Source organism: Vombatus ursinus, unplaced genomic scaffold (genome assembly GCF_900497805.2).
Source record: "Vombatus ursinus unplaced genomic scaffold, bare-nosed wombat genome assembly UNPS02014807.1, whole genome shotgun sequence".
Classification (NCBI taxonomy): Eukaryota; Metazoa; Chordata; class Mammalia; order Diprotodontia; family Vombatidae; genus Vombatus; species Vombatus ursinus.
Window position 1 is genome coordinate 42309805 of NW_020954585.1, and position 24972 is coordinate 42334776.

The following is a 24972-nucleotide window of genomic DNA, read 5'->3' on the forward strand; positions in this document are numbered from 1 at the left end:
AGCAAAAAAAAAAAAAAAGGAACCATCCGGCCTAGCCATACCAGATCTTAAATTGTATTATAAAGCAGCAATCATCAAAACTACTTGGCATTGGCTAAGAAATAGAGTGGCGGATCAGTGGAATAGGTAAGGTACATAAGACACAATAGCTAACAACTATAGTAATCTACTGTTTGATAAACCCAAAGATTCTAGCTTCTGGGATAAGAACTTACTTTTTAACAAAAACTGATGGGAAAACTAGAAAACAATAAGGCAGAAACTAGGCAAAGATCAATATCTTACTCCATATACCAAGATAAAGTCAAAATGGGTACATGATTTAGATATAAAGGCTAATACTATAAGCAAACTAGGAAAGCAAGGAATTATTTACCTGTCAGATTTATTGAGAACAGAAGACTTTCTGACCAAACAAGAGAACACTATGAAATACAAAATGGATGATTTTGATTACATTAAATTGAAAAGTTTTTGCACAAATAAAGTCAATGCAACCAAGATTAGAAGGGAATAAGAAAGCTGGGGAACAATTTTTAGAGCCAGTGTCTCTGATAAAGGCCTAATTTCTCAAATATATAGAGAACTGAATCAAATTTATTAGAATACAAGTCATTCCCCAATTGATAAATGGTCAAAGGATATGAACAGGCAGTTTTCAGAGGAAGAAATTAAAGCTATCTATAGTCATATGAAAAAATTTTCTAAATCACTATTAATTAGAGAAATGCAAATCAAAACAACTCTCTGGTACCATATTATACTTATCAGATTAGCTAACGTGACAAAACAGGAAAATGATAAATGTTGGAGAAGATGTGGGAAAATTGGAACACTAATTGCATTGTTGGTAGAGTTCTGAACTGATTCAACCATTCTGGAGAACAATTTGGAACTATGCCCAAAGGGCTATAAAACTGTGCATACCTTTTGACCCAGCAATACCACTTCTAGGTCTGTATCCCAAAGAGATCACAGGAATGGGAAAGGGACTCACATGTACAAAAGTATCTATAGCCACTCTTTTTGTGGTGGCAAAGAATTGGAAGTTGAACGGATGCCCATCAATTGTGGAATGGCTGAATAAGTTGTGGTATGTGAATGTAATGGAATACTATTGTGCTATAAGAAATGATGAGCAGGCAGATTTCAGAAAAACCTGGAAAGACATGCATGAACTGATGCTGAGTGAAGTGAACAGAACCAGGAGAACATTGTACACAGTAACAACCACATTGTGCAATGACTAACCATGATAGACTTAGCTCTTCTCAGCAATGCAAGGATCTAAGACCACTCCAAAAGACTCATGATGGAAAATGCTATCCACATCCAGAGAAAGAACTATGGAGTTTGAATGTAGATGGAAGCATACTATTTGCTCTATTTTTTGTTGTTTTGTTTTGTTTCTTCTTTCTCGTGGTTCCTCCCATTGGTTCTAATTCTTCTTTACAACATGACTAATGTGAAAATATGTTTAATATGAATGTATATCAACCTATATCAAATTGCAAGCTATCTTGGGGAGGGGGAGGGGAAGGATGGGGAGAAAATTTAAAACTCAAAATCTTATGGAAGTGAATGTTGAAAACTAAAAATAAATAAATAAATTTCCTTTAAAAAAAAAAGAAAGAAAAAATAAATGGTTGAGAGGAAGTATCACAATGGATTACACTTACTCATTTGGTACTTTACTCTGACCAATAGTATAAGTGAATAAAATACTACAGAATTAAAAAAAAAAAAGGAACCATACATGAATCTCTTTTATTTTAAGTGGGTTGATTGAAAATACATATGAATAAATGAGTGAATGATGATGATGATGACAGTAATAGTAAGCATTTATATAATACTTAAAGGTTTGCAAAGTGCTTTATTTGTAATCTTCTGTGATCCTCACAACTATGGGAAGTAGATGCTATTATTATCTACATTTCACAAATGAGAGAACTAAGGCAAACAGAGTTTAAGTGACTTTCCAAGGGTTATACAACTAAGAAGTGTCTGAGGCAGGTTTTAAACTCAGCACTTTCTGACTCTCTAAGACCAGCACTCTGTGTACTCTTCCACCTAGATTCTGGATAATGAACAAAGGAAAGAGATAATAAAGGCCTGAACCAAAGGATTGGCAGTGATAATAGGAAGGAGGAGACAGATGGGAAAGGCATTAAAAGCACAGAATTGACAAGACTTAAGTTACTGGTTAGATGTGGGATGAGGGAAAGTCAAGAGTCAAAGATAACTACAATTTTTAGTTTAGGGAAATGACTGTGTCATTAACAGAAAAAGGCAAGTCAGTAAAAGCAGGTTTTGAGAGGAGGGGAAGATGAGTTCAGTTCTGGGCATATTGAATTTAAGGTGCTCATGAGACCTTGGAGTGGAGGTATCTTCAGAAATTTCAGTCAAATTCAGAAGAAGAGGTGAGGATTTGGTAATTATCAGCATAAAGGTAATATTTAAAGCCATAAGAGTGAATAAAGATGACAATAAAGTGTCAAGAGAAAAGAGGCCCAAGGATAGAATTATAAAAAACATCCATTGGAGGGGTGGGGAGGCATTGTGGACCTAACAAAGGAAATAGGGGAAAATGAAATACATAAAAGGAAAACCAGGCAAATAAATTATCAAAGAACCAAGAAGGCCAGAAAAGTTGAAGAAAGAGGAAGGTGGTCAACAGTATCAGATGCTGCAGAGAACACAAGATGGATAAGAACTAAGAAAATGTCCTTGAATTTTGTGATAAGGATACCTTCGGTGACCTTGGAGGAAATAATTTGAATAGAATCATAGGGATGGGAGCCCAACTGCAAAGGGATAAGGTACAAAAAGGTGGAGAAGTGGAAGCCATAAGTAGATTTTTCTTCCTTGAAGTCTGGCATTGAATTGTGGAATGAGAAGTAAGATTCTAGCTTGAAGAGATAGCATGGCTGGGAGCAGAGTTGTTTGTTTTTAGAAACAGCAAGACCTGAACATGTTTATAGACAGGAAAAAGAATCGAGGGAAAGGTAGAGATTGAAGATGCAAGAAAAAGAGTGAATGACTGATGGAAAAGGGTTCAGGAGAAGTTTACCTGAAAGAGTTCATATTACAAAGAAGGCTGGATGTTCTTGCAGTAAGATGAATTCCAACAGAGTTAGAAAGGACCTTAGCAAGCAAGTAACAAATCAACAAGTATTTATTAAGTATATACCATGCACTAGGCACTGTACTAACTAAGCACAGAGGATACAATGACAGAAATGAAACAATTCCAGCCCTCAGGGTGCTTACATTCTATTACCTACTCCAACTTCCTCATTTTTTGCCGGTGAGAAAACTGGACCAGAATGGGGAGAGATGATTTACCTAAGTTCAGACAGGCAGAAGATAGCAGAGCTAAGAGTCAACCTCAAGTTCTCTGACTCCCAATGAAGCACTCTTTCTGCCACACTGGGGGAAGGATAAGTTGCAGTCAAAATCTGAAGTGTAGAAGAGGAACTTCAGGGAGTTCATCAAATGGACCTAGTCTTCTTGGAAACTAGGAAGCCAGGTTATCCCTTGAAAATCATCCAACATTTGGAGGTTTGGAGAAAGTAGAAAACATTTGATACAGTCACTGTAGAGAATGAGATAAGAAGTCACCTGGAGATGAATAAAAGGATTGTTGAAGTGGTGAAGGTCATGCTGATCTTCTATCTCATATTGGATTTGAAGCAGCCCCAGCCAGCACAGTTTTGTGACTTTCTCCAACAGTTTTTCATAGACTGGAAAGAGGAAGAGAGAAATGCCTAAGGATGGAAATTAGCCAGGAGGTGATGAGCTTTGTCAAGTTAAAAACAATTCCCCAGCACACTGGATAGAGCACCAGCCCTGAAGTCAGGAGGACCTGAGTTCAAATCTGGCCTTAGACCAAACACTTGACACTTACTAGCTGTGTGACCCTGGGCAAGTCACTTAACCCCAATTGCCCAAAAAAAAAAAAAAACTCTCCAAATGTTTTTCCTTCTTTGTGTCTGATTAAAGTCTTCATATGCCTTTTGTCCTCAAGGGACTAAGGCCCTTAGTCTATTGTGAAGGACCTTCATGGGATCAGGCTAAACAGAATTATACTTGGAGTGGAAAAAAACACTGGTCTTAAAGTCAGAAGACCTGGTCGAGCTCCTATTTCTGATTTTTAATAGCTGTGTGACCATCTCCAAAGTCACTTCTCTGAGCTCAGTTTCCTCATCATGAGGGAATTATCATGAGGGAAACAGTCTGAAAATCTTACAGTGCAAAAGAATAATATTAGTGTTATTCTAGCTCTTAAGCTGAATATAGCTGCTTTGAGCACATCCTAAGAGAAATATTTTCTGATTTCTTATTTTTTTCAGCTTTCATTCGCAGCCACCACACCAGTCCTAGCTGATAAGAAAAAATATCCTTATTTCTTCCGAACTGTACCATCAGATAATGCTGTAAATCCTGCAATTTTGAAGTTGCTAAAATATTACCAGTGGAAACGGGTGGGAACCTTAACCCAGGACATTCAAAGATTTTCTGAGGTAAGATTCATTTAGTGAGCCCGATGGATTCTTGTCTCAAAAAAAATTTATTGATAATTCTGAACAATTCTATACCCTATTGGATTGCTTAGAGGTCAATAGTATGGCTTAATTTAGGTGAACTTCTAATACGAGGTATGCATGTATATGTTTTCTTAGAATATCTTCTAGATTAAGTTAAACTATTGGATTATTTTGTCTATAAAAAGAAAAGTTGAGGAATTAACTGGTGAATGTATCAGTGAAAACTGTACAATTATGATAATTCAAGATGAAAAAAATCTTCTTGTCTTCAATTGTACTTTTTGTGACTCTAAATTACTTAGATAATTATTATAACACTCCAATTCACTTTACCTTTGCTAACCACACCATTGCAATTATTTAGAATCACTAGCTTCCTCTTTGTAGAAGTGGGGACCATGGGTGTGGAATATTGTATGTAATGTCAAATTTTTTCAATACGCTGGTTAGTTTTGATGACTTTTATCTTCCTGTTTTTTATTCTTTATCATAAGGCATGGCTCTCTGGGAGGGGGTTGGGGTTATAATACAGTGGGAAATATAGGTGATATAAAAACGAATCAGTAAAAACTCATATAAAAGACAAAAACATCACTAGCTTTCATTAGAAGGAGATGCTAAGTGAATGCTTCCTTTAACAAGAAAATATCAAGAAGACTTGGAATCAGGAGGCCACCATGTGTTTCTGTTTCTAGCACCTCATAAAGCATAAATCTCCCCTTCTCATCGTGTTTTTTCCCACATGTGGTAACAGCACTTAGGGGAGCTAAAAGAAAGACTGTCCTATCTATGTGGAATAGCCCAAGAAAAGATAAAAACTCAAGCTTAGAAAAATTTGAGAATGGCGGCTATAATTTTTTTAAAATGAAGTGGAAGAAAAGGCAAAGAAAAGTTTGTACTTCTACTATCTAAAAAGAGAATAGACTTTTATTTAACCTAAATATGTGATTCATACAGTATGGGGAACTCTTAGTACAGAAATCTTTTACCAGTGTAGAAGGGTAACTCATCAGCAACTTATAGTCTTAGAGAATCATTTGACTTTTCTATGGCCAAAGAGCTAGTACGTGTGAAAGGCAAGTCTTGAACCCAGATCTTCAAGATTGCGAGGCCAACTCTCTATCCACTATGCCTTACATTATCTCTAACAATACACTAATAGGCCATTTTATTTTTAATATATAAGAAAGGGCAGTTATGATAAGATGGGGAACGTATTGAATGGGGAGATAAGGGATCTAAAATCTAAAGTCCCAATTTTTCTACTGATTAGTTTTGTGACCATGGGGCAAGTGAGTTACCACTACACAATCTCTTGATCAAGAGCTTGAAAAGACCTTAGAAGGCAGCTAAAAAACACAGTGGGTAGAGCACAGGACTAGGAATCAGGGAGACAAATGCAAATTCAATCTCAGACACTAGCTGTGTGACCTTGGGCAAGTCATTTAACCTCTCTTGGGCTCAGTTTCGTCATCTGTAAAATGAGGTAACTAATAGCACCTAGCTCCCACTGTTGTTGTCAGAATAAAAGTATGATAATCTTTGTAAAGTGCTTTGCAAACCTTAAAGCACTATGTAGACACTAGTCATCATCATCATCATTATTATTATTATTATTATTATTATTAATTACAACCCAACCCCCTCATTTTACAGCTGAGTCCCTAAGAACTTAAGCGTTTGGTCCAAGGTCACAAAGGTTATATAAGCAACAGAGCCACAATTCAAATTCAAATTGTCTGGCTTATGTAGCACTCTTCACTACACCACCCTCTAATATCTCTTCTAGACCTAACATTCTATAATCTTAAATATATCAAAAGGATGAGAGATGCCCTGTGTGACATCCTGGTAAAGAGCAGGCCCTAGGAGTCAGAAGATATGGATTCTACTCTCAACTTTGCCACCTACCAATTGTGTGTATGACTATGAGTGAGTGATTTAACTTCTCTCAACCAATTTTCTCTTCTATAAAATGGAGATTATAACATCTGCCCTGCCTGCATTGCTAGAATATTGTATGAGAGTCAAATGAGACAATAAATGTAAAATGTTTTGGGAACTACAGAGCACTCCATCTTGGTCTGGATCAGTGCAAATAATGAATCTCTTGAAGGGGTCACATATTCAAACTGGCACAACATAGTTCCATTGGGCTGGAATTATCATATCTTATATAAGTGTAATTTCAAAGAATACAAATTCATGCAATCTCACTTCAGGGGATTCATTTATTACTTGCACTAATTGAGACCTAGCTGGAATATATTTATAAGGTAGTATTAATTGGAGTAAAGTATTTATCATCATCACTATCATTGTTATTAGCATGCCTTTTTCTTTCTTTTTGGAGGCAATGGGGGTTAAATGACTTGCCCAGGGTCATATAACTAGTAAATGTCTGAGGCCAGATTTGAACTCAGCTTCTCTTAACTCCAGGACCAGTGCTCTATCCACTGCACCACCTAGCTGTCCCATGCCTTTATGTTTCTTGACTTCCTGGAAGGCAGGAAGAGGTCAGACAACATGAACTTGCTCCCAAAGTGGGATTGACTCATCATCAGCTGATAAGGAGGCTTCTGGCAGGAAAGCCACCATTCTATGGGGGGAGGAGTGAAAGTTTGGGGTTTTTTTCTAATGCAAAACAAGAAAGAGTAGAATAATTTCCTACATTACCAAATTGTTACCCAATAATGTTGTAGGCGCTTCTTCATTTCCCCATGTCCACATAGACACAAACTAAATAGAGGCTGGGTGACTACCGGAAGATCAGAGAACTTTCTACTTTCTGTGTTGGTGCAAAGATGATCAATAATAATCATAATTTACCCATATATAGCTATTTCAGGGACATAGTCTTATTTGATTCCAGTAACCCATGAGGCAAGCATGGTCAATGCAGAAAATGAAATCTCAAAGAGGTAAAGCAATATACCCAAAGTCATGCAGTGAATGCGTGTGTGTGTGTGTGAGAGAGAGAGAGAGAGAGAGAGAGAGAGAGAACAAAGGAAGGAAGGAAGAGAGGAGAGAGGGAGGGAGGAAAGAAGGGAGGGAGGGAGGGAAGAAGGAAGGAAGGGGGGAGGGAGGGAGGAAAGAACGGAAGGGAAGGAGGAAGGAAGGAAGGGAGGGAGGGAGGGAGGAAGGGAGGGAGGAAGGGAGGGAGGAAGGGAGGAAGGAGAGAAAGAGACAGAGAACTTATTAAAAACTTAATTATTCCAGGCACTCTGCTAAGCACAAGAGCTATAAATAGAGACAATCCCTGCTCTCAAGGATCTTCCATTCTAATGAGAGAAGATAACACATGAAGGGGAGTTAGAAAGCAGAGAACTGACAGTGTCTGTAACCTGGCATAGAGACAGCCAAAAAATGGAGACTGGATCTGTACAATATAAGGCTGGACCTCACCAGTCAGAACTTAGAATAGGTCCAGGCCTTCTGACTCCTCACCCAGTACACTTCACTGACATTGCACCTACTACACAATGCAGCATGGCATTGTGGATAGGAGTCAGGAAGACCTGGATTCAAATGTTGCCTCAGATACTTACTAATGATATGACCCTGGGAAAGTCATTCTGTGCCTCAGTTTCTTCATCTGTAAAATATAGGGATTGGACTCAATGACCTCTAAGATCCTTCCTACTTTAAATTTATGCTCCTATAATACTATACCTGAATAAGTAATGAAAAACTCTGTAAATGTACATCTGTCTACCCAGCTTCCTCCGAGTGCTTGGTTAGCATTTCTTACTTAGCAGGTCTAGGGCTTTTTTTTTGGTGGGAAGCCTCTTCTCCTTGGGACAGGATGTATTCTGGTGCTATTGCTGGCAAATATTCTGCTTTTAAATCTCAGTCCAGCTGACTCCTCTTAATTCTTCCAGTTCTTGGCAGAATTCCTCCTGATGATTGGGCTTGATCATTGAAAAGCAGATGTTGGAAGCCTTCCAGAAAATAACAGCTTTTCTTGACTGGAAATGAAATTGGATTCTTTTATGAAATTGGTCAGTCAACAAAGTCAAGCTGTTCTTCTCCAGGGCACTTAAACAGGAAGAAATGGGAAGTTTGGAGGGGGGAAGGGGATGAAATGCCCTTCAACATAGGTTTGATATCTGAGGGCTGATGTTTTATTTTAGCCCCAGGTGGGGACCTCACAGCTTATTCTGTGTCTGCCAATTGACTGGCCAAGTTGGAATGGTGGTGAGTTTTCAACCTGGTCTATGCCCTGGCATTAAATGCCATTCAAAAGGCTTCCCTTAACTTTCATTCTTGAAAGCCCCTGAAATTCCTCTGGGAATATCCATAATGGAAAAGGTTAATTTCCTTAGTGGTCCATTTTTCAATCCCTGGAAAGGGCACATCCACATATTCCTACACCTGGAGTGTGGGAAAGGAAGGTCAAAGAAACCTGAGTCATTCCAGACCTGGGATCTGCACTGACTAAGTCAGAACTCATGGGAAACTCCCAAAATATTTGCATTTCTTGGGTATTGTCCATAGGGAGAATTTATATCTATCTATCTAGGTCCTTTAGGGTATCATTCAACCAACAGCCCTCCACCAAAAACGACTCACTAAGGAAGTTAACCTTTTCCTTTGTAAGCATTCTCAGAGAAGTACCAGGGGCAGCCAATGTCTGAAGCTGGATTTGAACTCAGGTCCTTCTGACTTCAGGGCTGGTGCTCTACCCACTGTACGACCTAGCTGCCCCATTACTTTTCTTTTTTTTTCCCATTACTTTTCTAGTCTTACCTCACACTACTCCTTATACTCCAAATAAAATGGACTATTCACTTTCTTTAAACATGTTCCACACTTTTCTGCTGTAATAACTGTAATTACATCAGGGTCAAGAACTATTGTGACTGCTAACCCCTACCAGCCTGAGGTTTTCTCTTCCTGGGGACTCCCATAATGATGTCACTTTTCATTTTCTCTTATCATCCCCATCCAAATACCTTCCACTGTGTTTCTACTCTCACGTTCATGGATTTCTTCACTGGTGTGCCCATAAGGTGTGAGAATTTTAAAAATAGTGATACTCTCTTTTGCAAGTGACTTGTGAAATACTGTTAATTTATAGCCACACCTCTTACTTCTTTATGTTCAAAGTATTTCCCCTCCCCTCCCTTTCTCTTAGAACTGATCCTTTTGAACAAAGTATAGCCATCAATACCAGCCATGAGCCCTGTCCCTCCTGGTTTTCGTCATGCTTGTAAGACCATCCTGTCTTCTTTGTTTTAGATGTTTAAATTCACTATGTTTGTTATCCATGTTGTACACACAGATAGAATTGTTTCCAACCTATTTCTGTGTAGCTTTCACTGAAGAACTGTGAAACATCACATTATATGTCATCTTGCCTTTTATAGATCACATCTGCTGGCCTTCATAGGTTGTAGATTTATAGCCTTATCTAGGCATTTTTCTCCCTCCCCCTCAGATTTCAGTCTAAAGGCTTCAAGATCAGACTGGTGACTCTCTTGCCAAAAAGGTTTCTCCCATTCTTGTTGAAATAACCCTCTTTTCCAAACCCTGCCATGATAAAGTACAGTCCACAAAATTAAATTCTGCTTTTCAACATCATCTACAGAGTTAGCTATTCACTTTTCAGGTCTTTCTTTCTCTTCCAAATTCATGGCTTCAGCTGGCTCTTTATGAATGTGTCCATTCCTGGCTTTGGTATAGAGCTAAGCCTCTATAGGTAGAAGTTAAGTAGCTATACTTGACAGAATTACAGATTTAGCATAGCACACAGAAAAGAAGGTAATGCAGCGGGACTAAGGAAGTACACAGGTAGCTGCTGCAGCCATTTCTGGGGAAGGCATCAATCTCTCTCTTTTTAATTTTTTTAAATTTTATTCTTTACTTTTTCAATTAACAAGCATTTGTTTTCTCTCTCACCTACCTTATCTCCCCACCATTAAAAAAAAAGAAAAGAAAAACCCTTGTAACAAATGTAACATTGGTCATGTCTAAATATACATCTACATCTATGTTTAAATATATATTTATGTGTATATATAATTTTATATATTATATATAATTTTATATATGCACATATAATTTATAGATACAATTTGCTATGTATAATTTTATGTGTACATAAACTTTTACATGTATACATGATTTTATATGTGTATATAATTTTATATGTATTATAATTTTGTATGTACATATATAATATATATACATATACAGATATGATTTTGTATCTTAAGCTTACCACTTTTCTGTCAAGTGGTAATATACTTCTGAAGCCGCTAGGTGATGCAGAGGATAGGGCACTGGCCTGGAGTCAGGAGGACCTGAGTTCAAATTTGACCTCTGACACTTACTAGCTATGTGATCCTGGGAAAGTCACTTAATCCCAATTGCCAAAAAAAGGGGGGGGGGGGTAATACACTTCCTTTTTGATTATCTATAAAAATGGTTGGTCATTGTGTTGATTAGAGTTCTTGAGTATTTCTAAGTTGTTGGCCTTTGCAAATGTTATTGTTATTGTATAAAAATTGTCTTGGTTTTGTTCACTTTGCGATGAACCAATTCATTCAGTCCTCCAGTTTCCCTGAAACTGTCACCTCTATCATTTCTTATTTGTTCAGTCATTCCCCAATTAATGGATACCCCCTTAGATTCCATTTCTTTTCAATCACATACAATTGCTATAAATAGTTCTCTTTCTTTGAACTCTTTGTAATAGTCCGAATAGTGGTTTTGTTGTCTCTAAAGATATGCACAGTTTAGTGATTTTAAAGGATAATTCCAAATTGCTAAGAATCCAGAATGGACTAGCCTGTCTCTCACAGTGGGATGGCCTGCAGCCAGCACACAGAGCAGAGAAAAGCAGAATTCTCACCGTTGTTGTTTGAGAGCTGGTCTTAATCATGTTGCCTACTTGGAATATGATAGTGTTTAGGAAAGAGAGAGAGATAAATAGGACCTCATTTTGGTAGATCAATCTGACTGCTATGGTTCTACATTCTAGGGTCGGGGAGAGGCATTCCCTTTGCGTCTGTGACTGTATTTCTCTCATTCTGTAATCTTCTATGCAGGACCACGTTGCTGGGCTAAACCAGGTCTTTGATGCAGACAGCACCAAAGATATTGGTAGCTCTGAATCACAAGATTGGCCAAGGCTACATCACTGAAAGCAGTCGATATTCCCTACCCTAGCTCTGAGAGTTTGTTTGTGTCTGGTCTAAGGTTATGGAATCTTGACATATGTGGAGTGAGGGGAGAGGGGCAGGCCATTACAGGTAGCCTTACGAATTTCTCTTCTCTATTTGATGACTATTTCTGTACAAAAATAGACTGCCCATCTGCAGAAATACCATTCTCCCACCCCACCCCATCCTAAAAGGTAGGGATAGTGTCAGAGCACTAACTCTGGACTAAGACCTGGGTTCATGTCCTGTCTCTGATGTTTGCTACCTGTGTGATCATTAAACCTCCCCAGGCCTGTGTCTTCACCTGTCAGACTGGATGGTCTCTGACATACCTTCTGGCCCTGTGATCCTACGTCTCACTCTAAGTTCTGACAAACCTGTTCTCTCTCGAGTTCTTTGTATGGCTCCTTGTAGCTGCCCTTCTCCTTTCCAATACATTTTTATAACACGTTACGACAATACAGCATGTATCGATTACCTTTTAGTCTGGCTGCTTCCTGAGGATGGATAACCTGTCTTCCAGCCAGAGTGTAGAGTGGATTACTCCGGAGGCTTCCTGGAGCTGGCTAATCCCGGGCGTGGTATGGGCACTCTTGTTCATTTCTTTCACAGAACGAGACACTTCCTCGCCCTAGTGTTTTGTCATTAGATTTAATGTCTGCCTGAACTTTGAACCTGTAGTCTTCTTCATCACTTATGTCCCCTCAAACTCTTACAGAACTGTTCCCAATCATATACAATAACGATAAAAAATAAAAAATAACCGACATTTATAAAGCATTTTAAGGTTACAGAATTCTTTACATATGTTAATTCAGCCTCATAACAACCCTGTGATGTTGATGCTATTATAATTACTATCCTCAGTGTACCAACAGAGAAACTGAGATTTGGTAAGGTTAACTGATTATCCTAGGATTATACAATTAATAAGAATCTAAGGCAGGTTTTAAACCTAGGTCTCTCCTAGTTACAAAGCCAGGATTCTATCCATTGCATTATGCCATTCAGAACTGAAGAGGAAGTGAACTTCAGGATATAGGATTGGTCAGGAGAGATCTTAGTTCTAGCACCTTTTTATCCCCAAAAGTGTTATTATTGTTCATTCTTAGCTCTTGAGGATGACCAATGACATCAGTAGGGTTGTATCTTGACTTAAGCATGAATTGGATTTAAGCGAGGCAGAGCTGCACAAAGCTATCAGCCTCATCCTCTCTTCCGGAATCATCAAAGTCCAATAGCAAGACAAAAGTCAAGGTGACTGTTGATGGCCCAGGATGCAGTGGAAGACTTTGGCATTTCTAAATTAAGGTCTTTCGTTTGGGGAAGAGGTCTAAAGAGCTAGCAGAGTCAGAGCCATCCTGGTCTTGTATGGAGAAGGCAATGGAAGGTGGAGACAGCCTGAGTAGAGTACAGTTCACATTTCTCAAGCACTTTACGAAATATACAAAATGTTCTTACAAACTCAAGCGAGGAAGGTGGTACAATATAATTATCTTCATTTTACAGAAGACAGAATTGAGACTCTGACTAAGGTCATAAAAATAGTATGCATCAAGGCCAGAATTCAAACTCAGGTCTCCTGAAGACCTAGTCCAGGACTCTTGACCATTAGGGAACTTTTCACTTTTCTTGGTTTGCATGTCCAACTCAAGAAATCTAGAAAAATCCCTGTCTGGCACTTCCAAATCATTAAGACTGCCTCCACTTGCCAATCTTTGGCCCTCAATATTCTGGAAGAGTTTTATAGAAAAAAAGAAACCATATCATGGTAGTTGACCCAATTTTTTTTCTTTTTCTTTTCAATAAAACTCCACTGCTGGCAAAATGGACTCAGCTTAATGGGGATAGAAAAATCTTTCCTGATAGTTGCTGTTGTTATTTTAAATAATTTATGGTATGTTTTAAATAATAAATAAAATAATATTTTTAGATAATAAGTTTAATCTGAATATACTAGGAGAAGCCTATTCTCAAAAGAATCCCATTCTCAGGTGCCTGCTTCTGGCTTTCTTCAAATCTCAGCTAAAATCTCCCTTCCTACAGCAAGACTTTCCCAATCTCCCTTATCTCTAATGTCTTGTTTATTGCCTCCAATTTATCCTATAAATGACTTGTTTGCACATAGTTGCTTGCATGTCATTTCTGCCATTAGACTGTGAGAGCCTCGAGAGGAGGGACTATCTTTGCCTTTCTTCATATCCTCAGTGCATAGAACAGTGCCTGGTATACAGCAGGAGCATAATAAATGCCTGTTGCTTTAACGATTTACTTCGGCTTCCTCAGCTGCAAATTGGGTATAATATGTGCACTGCTTATCCCAAACAATTGTTGTGTGTGATTTATAAAATAATAATAATTGACATTTACATAGCTCTTAAAGACTTCCCAAAGCATTTTGTAGACATTAAGTCATTTGATCCTCACAATGACCCAGCAAGGAAGCTATATATTTTTATCCACATTATGCACATGAGGAAATGAAGCACAGAAAGGTTCGATGACTTGGCCAGCTCAAGAGACTCTGTTAGGTTTCAATTTGATTCAATAAATTTAACCCAATAAACATTTATTAAGTTCCTACTGTGTACCAGGCACTGCACTAACCAATAAATAAAAGGAAGGCAGTTCCTGTTCTCAAGAAGCTTACAATCAGATGGGGGGAGACATCACAAAAAAGGAAGCCAAAAAGCGAATGGGGAGGAGTGGGGGTATCATGTACCCTAGAGTCAAAGCCAAGCAAAGCTGCTGAGGAGAAACGGGCCACTATCTGGAAAGTTTAGATCTGAGCCCTCTATAAAGGAAGGCTTTGGCAGGAGTATTGCTCTGCCCTCCAGCCCTTGAATCAGAGGGTAGGGGCAACTGAAGGAGCTGAGGTTTTAAGACCAGATCTTCCAGACTGTAAGACTAATGTGCTATTCACTATGACGCTTTTGCCACTAAACCTTAAAGCCTATAGAAATGTGAATTGTAATGGAAGAGGAAGGGGTAGAGGAGAGGAGGAAGGAAGAAGAAGGAGGAGGAGGAGGAGGAAAAAGCTGCCTTTGGTGACAGTCATTGCCTTTCAGCTAGTGGACACGCAATCAATTGGTTCAGCCATACAGCAAAGCAAATAAGACTTTAATAACAGTATCTAGCATTTATCTGCCTCTTTAAGGTTTGCAAAGCACTTTAGAAATATTAACTCATTTTATCCTCATAACAACCCTGGAAGGTAGGTGCTATTATTATCTCCCATTTTCTAGATAAGGAAACAGACTGGAAAGGCAAGTGCCTTGCCCAGGGTCACACAGCTAAGCATCTTAGGCTAGATTTGAACTCAGATTTTCCTTACTGTAGGTCCAGTGGTCTATCTGCTGTATACCACTTTGACCATTTCTTGATGTGCAGGGTTTTTTTTATTTTCTTTTACTTTGTAAACAGGATTTTGGGGTGTGACGCTTGCTGAGATAGATAGATAGATAGACAGATAGATAGATAGAAATAGATAGATAGATTTGATATATATAAATAATATGGATATATAGATATAAATTTATATAGATAGTGGGGTTTTTTGTGAGCTGACTTAGGGGTAACTTCAACTCAGTTTCCTCATTAGTGAAATGGGTGTGATAACAATGACAGAGAATCTAAAAGCTTTTTCTTGGCTTTCCTGGGGAAATTGTCCTCCCCGCTCCCAACCTCCAGAGGGGGAAAAACAGCCTTACTACAAAGCTACATGTGGTAATGCCAAGGAGAAGGAAAAGGGACAAGAGAGGGAGCCACCTCCTCTTCCCTGAATTAATAGATAGAATGTCCACAGCCTAAGGAACTCTCAAGGTGATACAGTGTTTAGAATATTGGACTTAAAATGAGAAAGACCTGAGTTCAAATCCTGCCTCAGATACTTACTAGCTGTGTGACACCAAGAAGTCACATAACTGCTCTCAGTCTCAGTTTCCTCATCTGTAAAACAGGGATAAAAAGAACACCCACCTCACAGGGTTATTGTGAGGATCAGATGAGATAACACATGGAAAACACTTTAGAAGCCTTACCAGGCTTTAGAAATGCTAGCTATCCTTATTCAAACAACTGGCTGAGAATAGTCATTGTGAGACTCTTGGGAGTGAGGGTGGAAGGTTTCTGTTTTGGTTTCCTCTTTTCTATAAAACTCCTCTGGAATATTGAGGGTAGCAGGCCAGCAAACAGAGGTATCGACCTCAGAGTATTGGGAGCTCCAGACAGATTTCTCTGGATTTCTTGAGTGGGCCACATAAACCAAGAAAAGTTCCCCAACTTGAACCTTTGAGTCATTGGAAGTTCTGGCACCAAGGTTAAGAGGCCATTCACAGAAGCATGGAGCAGGGAATCTCATCAGCCCCAGCAGGGTCACCACACTTCTCTTGGTAGCAGATAAGGGGGAAAGCATAGGTTTTCTCCAAGTGGCCACTGCGTTTGATAGCAACATCCCATATTCATACTGACTGTGAAACAGTATCCCTGACCCTTCCTCTGTCCTTAGACATCTGGATGCAGAGGCGCCAGCCATCTCAGGATCTGGGAGACTGGGTATAATCTCTGATGCTGAACTCTTTAGAACAATTTATTTTTGAAAGATTAAAAAAAAAAAAGATCACGAGCTATAGCCATTTTAACTGTCTTAAAGTTTTCTCCACAGGGAAATCTGCATATTCTAATGCTATCAGGATTCATGTTTCGAGAACCTGCCTGCAAAGGGCTAATCTTTTTGGCCTAAAAACATTCAGGAAGAGATGTGGACTAAAATTCTGTTTTGCTGAGGGCTTCTATACCTGTCTGATATTTCAGATGTGCTTTTAAGTCACAGAGAATTCAGAATATAATGTGAATTAATTGAACCCTAACTCCTGTTAGATTGCAGCATTAAGCTCTTTTATGAGGTATGGTGAGAGGAAGCAATAATTATTTTTTAAATGGAAACCATGAATTAATTTTCTAGCAGGTTTTGAATTTTGTATGGCAGTAGCTGTGATGTTTTGCTAATAACAATGACAGCTCATACTACTCTAGTGCTTTATATTTTGCAAGGCACTTTCCTCACAACAACCCTGAGAGACTGGTAGTGCAAGTATTATTAACATGCCCATTTCACTGATGAGGAAACTGATGCTCAGAGAGTTGATGTGACTTGTTTGAATAACTGAGTGAAGTAGCAGGGTCTTCAGTGCAACACAGGTCTGCTGATTCCCAAGTCCAGACCTCTTTTCACTGCACCAAGCTCTCTGTGCAATGAGCACTGGGGACATTTGTGAATCTTTTAATAGGTTCAGTCTGAAATGGGTCCATGAGGAGAAAATCTTACATTTGTATAGCACTTTAAAATTTACAAAGAAAAGCAGCATGGTCTAATGCAGAGAGTCAGTAACACTTGGGCTCGGGGTAGCTAGGTGGCTCAGTGGATAGAGCACCGTCCCTGGACTCAGGAGGACCTGAGTTCAAATCCGACCTCAGACACATAACACTTACTAGCTGTGTGACCCTGGGCAAGTCACCTAACCCATTGCCTAGCCCCCCCCAAAAAAAGACTTGGGTTCATACCCTACATAAGACATTAGCGCAAGTGACTATGGACAAGTCATTTCACTTCTTTGAGAAGACTTATCTACTAAGATATAATACATAAATGTGTCTGTGCCTATGTGGATAGATAGATATAGACATATATAGATATTTTAGCTATGGCCATTCTAACTGGCTTTAAGTTTTCTCCATAAGCGAAATCTCCAGATTCTAGTGCTATTGGTATTCATGTTTAGAGAACCTGCCTGCAAAGAGTGATAATTAAGAATTAAAAACATTCAGGAAGCTATGTAGCCTAAAATTGTTTTGCTGAGGGCCTATATGTACATATACATATGCATATACAGATATATTTGTATATATATTATACATATGCATTTGTTGTTGTTCAGTCATTTCAGTTGTGCCCAACCCTTCATGACCCCATTTAGGGCTTTTTTTGGCAAAGATCCTGGAATGGTTTGCCATTTCCTTCTCCAGCTCATTTTACAGATGAGGAAACTGAGGCAAATAAGATTATGTGACTTGCCCAGAGTCACATAGCTAGTAAGTATCTGAGGCCAAATTTGAACGCAGGAAGATGAGTCTTCCTGACTCCAAGTCCATCACTCTATCCACAGTGCCACCTAGCTGCATACATCTACATACATATATACACATTTAGGCATATATATATATACACATACAGACAGACACACACATATCCATATTTATGTATTTGTTTATTTATGGGTTTGCTTTCTGCATTGGAAATGGGGGCTTCCATGAAATCATAGATAGTTACATTATTATTTTTGTTGTTCAGTCATTTTTCAGTTGTATCTGACTCTTCATGAATCCATTTGGGGTTTTCTTGGCAAAGATACTGGAGTGGTTTGCCATTTCCTTGCCCAGGGTCACCCAGCTAGTAAATGTCTGAGGTGAAATTTGATCTCAGGAAGATGAATTTTCCTGACTCCAGGCCCAGCACTCTATCTGCTGTGCCACCTAGCTGCCCACTTATATTATTAAGATAAATGACACACTTTCTTTATGACAACACTATGAAATAGCCTGTGAAAGTGTTATTTTCCCAATTTGACAGAAGAAGAAATTGAAACTCAAAGAGATTCTGTGACTTGCCCAAGGTCACACAGCTAGTAATTGTTAGAATGAGGATGCAAACCCAGGTTTCCAGCCTGCAAGCAAACCCACTGATATTTCCGCTACAGCATGCTTTCTCTTTGTGTGATGGATGTTGTAAACAATGTGTGAATCTTGTACAAAGTTCAGTCATTCTAGATAAATTCATTGAAAGAAATGGGTCCATGATGAAGCGGAGTTTGTTGCTTTAGCCATGTTAATGGCTCTGGGTGACTAATAACACCACCTTGGTCCACTCGGACCATGACAAACTCAGTAATTGGCTTTCCTGCATCATAATCTTGTTGATTCCCTTGGTCAGGCATGACCACTACCGTCTCACCATTTTCAGGGCTGCTCAATCATAGAATTTTGTGTATTGGCAAACACATTTGATACTCAACAATTTATCTCTTCCTAATTTCCCAGTATCCCTATTACTGTCAAGGGTATCACCATCCTCTCAGTCACCCAGGCTCAAAACCTAGGTGTTATCCTTGACTTGTCACTCCCTCTCACCCCACCATATCCAATCTGTTGCCAAGAACTATTACTTGAGAAACTGGAGAATCTCTTATATACATCCCCTTCTCTCCTCTGATGTTGCCATCTCCCTGGTTTGATTCCTCATCACCTGCTGGTTGGTTTCCTTGCCTCAAGTCTCTCCACATTCCATTCCATCCTCCCCTCCGCTACCAAAGTGACTTTCCTAAGCCATTCATTTAGTCACATTATGCCCCTAGTCAACAAACTCCAATTGTCCCTACTACCTCCAGGATCGAGCATAAAATTCTATGTTTGGCTTTTAAATCCTTTTGTAAGGCTTCATAAGTCCTTCGTTCGAGATACCTAAGTGGCACAGTGGATAGAGTGCCACTGGCCTGGAATCAGGAAGACCGAAGTTCAAATCCAGCCTCAGACTCTAGCTCTTTGACCCCAGACAAAATGCCTCAGTTTCCTCATCCGGAAATAAAGAAAACAATAATACCTACCTCTCAGGGTTGTTATAAAGATTAAATTAGATAATTTTAAAGCACTTAGCCACCGTTGAAGTTTTATAATTATTCATTGCCTGGCCCCTTTCTCTTTTTCCAGTCTTCTTATTCACTCTTACTCCTCTTCATGTACTCCGTGATTCCGTAACACAAGCCTTCTTGCTGCTCCTTGCACAAGACACTTCATCTCCTGACTTTGTACATTCTCACTGGATGTCCTGCATGCCTTGAATTCTCTCCTTCACCTGAGCCTCCTGACTCAGTTCCTTCAAATCTTAGTTAAAATCCCACTTTCTGCAAGAAGACTTTCCCCATTCCCCTTAATGCTATATTCTTCCATCTGAGATTGCCTTCAAGTCATCCTGACTATCTCACACACATAGTTGTTTGCATATTGTCTCCTTTTGATCGCAAGCTCCTCCAGAGCAGGGACCACTGTTGGCCTTTCTCCATCTCCCTAGTGCATGATAGGTGCTTAGTAAACGCTTCTTGGCTTGACACAACAACCCAATGAGGGTGATAATGTACGGATGCAATTGTTTTACAGATAATAAGACTGAGAATCTAAGAGGCTGAGCAACTTTAATTCAAGCTTCAATGCAAGAAGAAAAGGACAAAAAATAGAGAAACAAGCATCTACACGGACTGCATTTCTTTCTTTTTTTTTTTTTGGCAATTGGGGTTAAGTGATTTGCCCAGGGTCACACAGCTAGTGTCAAGTGTTTGGTCTGAGGCCTTATTTGAACTCAGGTCCTCCTGACTACAGGGCCAGTGCTCTATCCACTGCACCACCTAGCTACCCCACAGACTACATTTCTTAGAGAAGCATAGACCTCCTCTGTGTATCTATGGTCCAGCTGTTCATCGGTCTTCTTTAGAGTCATTTCTATTTCTTCATGAGCATACTGGGAGCTGATGTTTAATTGATACAAAGCAGTAACTACAACAAGGATGCCAAAAGAAACTAGCCAGCAAACACTGCATCTACTTGCCAAGTGGAAATGACAGCAGATGAGGGCCACGCTGGTTTAGAATACACAAATTCACTTTTGTAATCTTATAGAGAAGGATGGTGAAAGATTATGAAGAGGATCACCTCATGAAATGGCAAGAAGTAGTGTAGAAAGAAAAAAAAAGATGGTTGCAGAAAGTTTAGCTTAAGGCCCAATTAAGTTAGATCATTCCAAGAGCATTTAAAGGTAACACTGTAAGGAGGACAACGTACGGGCTTTCAAAAAGTGACATTTATATATCAAACTATCTTCTTCAATGATGGTGGAATTATATCAGAGTCCCTACTACACTTCATGAAGAAGTAGAATAGAGGGACAAAAATGAACTGCTGGACCACGTGTACACATGGGAGATCTGTCCTGGATGGCATCCAGTTTGGGGGGCATCCAGCAATTTATTCTCAAGATACCTAGATTGATGGGAAATATAGAATACCCAGAAGAAATAATGGATGCCATTACTTCCCCCAAAAAAGAGGGCATTGATACATTCTCACCCATATATCTAGTTTCTCACCTGTACAACCTCTTTATGAGAATGGTATACTCACATACTAAGGGTATTCTCAATGAATTATGAAACAGCAACAGGTAAGCTTTCACAAATCACATCTTTACAACTACATAATTGATCGTGAAGTACAAAGAATACAAGATCTTGTGTTTATTGTTGTCTATAGAAAAGCATTTGATTTAGTAGAGCAAAATTCAGTCTTAAAGACTCTAACAAAGTGTTTCCCATAAAAATATATATATATATATATATTAATATCATACAAAATTCCCTGATAGGTACAAAAATAACTTTTGGCAAGGCCTTTCTCATTATCAATATCAAGTCACTCATGAAACAGGGAGGTTTATGCTTGCCAAAACTATTTACAACTGTCATGGAGGATGCTTAGCTCAGAATCCTAATAAAATAGGCATTCCTAGAAGTAAGAAGGTCCTCAGGAGCTCCTGTTCACAATTGGCATCATGCTGATTGCATCAAGCTTTGATTGTGAATGAGTGAGAAGTTTGGCACCTAACAATCCACACAGGAAAACCAAGTTGGTGAAGAATGCCTATAGAAAACCTATAAAACTATTTGATCAGTACTTTTATCTTAGACCAGTGCTGCAGATGGAAGATGGACTGGGCCCAAAATTAAATAGAAGAAAGAGAATGGGCTAGATTACATCTGGGAAATTGCACAGTATTTTCAATGACCCCAAATTTCTCCCTGAAACAACAATACCTCTTTTTAACACCAATAACCTTCTATTGATAGTATATGGCTGCAAAGCAATCTCTTAAGAAACAAAATTGTGCATGTGATAAATCACAATAGAGAGGTGTAGAGTGGGCACAAATAGGCTTCAGCATATTACCAACAGGCAATTGCATGAAAGAAACAGTATAAAAGTTTTCATCAGAGAGATGTATAACTGGAAAGCAATACGGGCTGGTGCTGTGGGAAGAGTAAACTATGGTAGATGGACAATTCCTGTGCTATGCCGGTAGCCTGTGATGACAAAAGATCTACAGGAAGTCCCCAAGTACATCGAATAGACTCCCATATGAAGAATTTTGACAAGAGTCGCAAAGGATACAAAAGACACGGATGAGCTGCTAAGGTTGTAAATCCTCAGGTGGCTTGGAGTAAACCTGGAAATTTTCATAAATTGAAAAGAAGCAGCTATGTGTACAATGGGGGCAGGAACCAGTTCCTACTTCTCTACTGTGTGTCCCTTCTTTTCCCAGCAGTGGTAACACAGTTGGGGAAGAATCCTGCTCTTTGTTTTCAAAAATAGGAATTATTTTAAAGTATTCTGGAGGTTTCACAAATATGGCTGAATTTGCCCCATATTTCTCTAAAAGATTAAAAGGCTTGGGTAGAATATTCCTGCTTGAGTATACATATATATATACATATACATATACATATACATACATATATATACACTTAGGATATATTATATATATACTTAAGATATATATATACTTAGGATATATATATACATACACTTAGGATATATATGTACACACTGAGGATATAGATACAGATATGTATATCTATGTATCTATACATATCTACATATATATATTTAGATACAGATATAGATACCAATGGAAAGCTCCACAGATGGTAGCTACATCAAAGGCAGTATGAAGAGGTCATCATAGGGTCTAGAGGGGGAAAGGACCTTTCCGGGATCATCTAGGTCCAACTCCACTTTGATGAATGAGAAAGTAACTTGCCCAAGGATTTATAAGAAGTAAGTGGCAGGATCAGGATTTGAATCAGCCCTTCCTATTTTAATTCTTTTTTTCCACATTATACCTTCCCCTGGGCATTTAGAAAGGGAAACAGACAATAGTAGAAAGACTGTCCAGTTTGTAGACTGGATTCCACAGGACTACAAACAACCAGTTAGGAAGACACAAATTGGTAGGATCAGAGCAGTACAGATCGTAGACACAGAAATAGGAATGGCAAGGACAAGGACCCTCAATTTTTGTGTTTGTTGGCATTCATACCATCTACGATCCCATGTTGAGGTATCATTGGTCCAAAAACCTGAACACCTTTTTTTAATTTTATATGTAAAATCAAAGTAACATACCCTAAAATAACAGGAATGTACATGGCATTGTTTTTGTTGGGAAAGGGGCAACATGACGTGTGATATTCCCAGCTACCGCTGCAGCTCAGCATATGCTCTGAACCTTAGAGATTTAGAGACTTTACTGAGACACTGAGAAGTGAAGTGATTTGCCCTGTCACACAATGACATGTGTGTATGTATGTATGTGTGTGTGTGTATATATATCTACATGGATGCCTTCTGAGATGCCTTTTCCAATTCTCTGCTTATGATTCTATGATGCATACGCATACGTACATATGTGTATATACATATAGAGAGAGAGACATATATGTGTGACTGGTATATACAAATATGACTAAATTTGTTCTATATTTCTATTGAGACAGAGACAGAGAGTTGATCCCTATCTTCCTGACTCTAAGCTACCTCTCCATCGACTAGGTCAGGCAGCTCCTCTTTATGGCATAAAAAAAATCCATCATATTTGAGTTTTATTTCAAATAAATATTTCAAGTGAGTTTTGTTTTTAAGGTCAACAAAGTAGCTACAAGGTATGTTGCCTGAGGGGAGGCTAGGTGGTACAGTGGATAGGGTGCAAGGCCTAGTCAGGAAGAGCTGAGTTCAAATTTGACCTCAGACACTTAACTAGCTGTATGACTGTGGGCAAGTCACTTAACCCTGTTTGCCTCAGTTTCCTCATCTGTAAAATGAGCTGGAGAAGGAAATGGCAAACCATTCCAGCTTCTCTGCCAAGAAAACCCTAAATGGGGTCAGAAAGACTCACCCAGGGCCAACAACAACATGTTGCCTGAGCATCTTTGAAGGCAAAGATGGTGTGTCATCTAATCTCTAATTTCCCCTGGGTGCCAACACAGTGTTTTGCACAAAATATGTACTGAATTAATTAGGAAAATGGCAGAGAAAGCCTAGGAGGAACAGACCATTTCCTTGTGTCATGTAAGATACTTCTGGTCATCACAGAACATACTTCTCTATGAAGTAAAATTTCTCCAATGTGGTCAATATATATTGTTCTTCTGTGTGCTTATTAAATTTACATTCTTGTTTAAAGAAATAATATGGGGGGTGCAGCTAGGTGGCACAGTGGATAGAGCACCAGACCTGGATTCAGGAGAACCTGAGTTCAAATCCAGCCTCAGACACAAAACACTCACTAGCTGGGTGACCCTGGGCAAGTCACTTAACCCCATTGCCTAGCCAAAAAATAATAATAATAATAATAATAATAATAATAATAATAATATAGTACAGTAAGAAAAAAATGGGTTCTGGATTCAGAGATCCTGGGTTCAAATCCAACTTCTGATTCTTACTGCCTTTGTGACTTTGGACAAATCATTTGGTCTCACTGGACTTCAATTTCCTTCACTGTAAAATGGGAAATTTGAACTAGATCAAAGCACCCATGTGCCCAGCAAAATTTCTGAGTCCCTCCTTAACCAGATTAAAATATAATTGGGAAATATTTAATAAAATAAATGAAAATACAATACAACATAGATGATGTAAATTTGTGGTTTTCTAAGTTAGTATACAACTCATAATGATCTATTTCTAGTTGAATCTGACACCATTGAACAGATGACCTCTGAGACGCCTTTTCCAGCTGTCTGCCTATGATTCTGTGATACTAGGGCTTGTCATCTCACTGGACAGGCTAGTTCAGTCAGGTAATGGGGAAAAGCGCATTAGGATCTTGGCATTTAGAAGCCTTGAGGACCACTGCCAAGGCACAAGTACTGAATTATTCAATCTAGGCAATTTCAGTTTGCTCTTACAGTACTAGATTGCCATATTTAAAAGGGGCTTCAGAGTCCATCTACTTCAATCCATACCCGAACAGGAATCTCTGCTATAATGTCCCTGGTAGACAATCACTTAACCTTTTTATGAAAGGCTTCCAGTAATAAGAAATCCACCATTTCTCCAAAAAAAAGCCCATTCTTTTTTTTAAATTTATTTAGTTT

General features: G+C 38.8%; 1 protein-coding gene across 1 annotated transcript in view; it reads left to right on the forward strand.

Annotated features, from left to right (window-relative positions):
• GABBR2 (gamma-aminobutyric acid type B receptor subunit 2) overlaps positions 1 to 24972 on the forward strand; it is a 790497-nt gene that overhangs the window by 393388 nt on the left and 372137 nt on the right. Inside the window, exon 3 of the mRNA XM_027874970.1 lies at positions 4356 to 4526. Within this exon, the coding sequence (XP_027730771.1) occupies positions 4356 to 4526 (171 nt within the window). The remainder of the gene's footprint in view (positions 1 to 4355; positions 4527 to 24972) is intronic.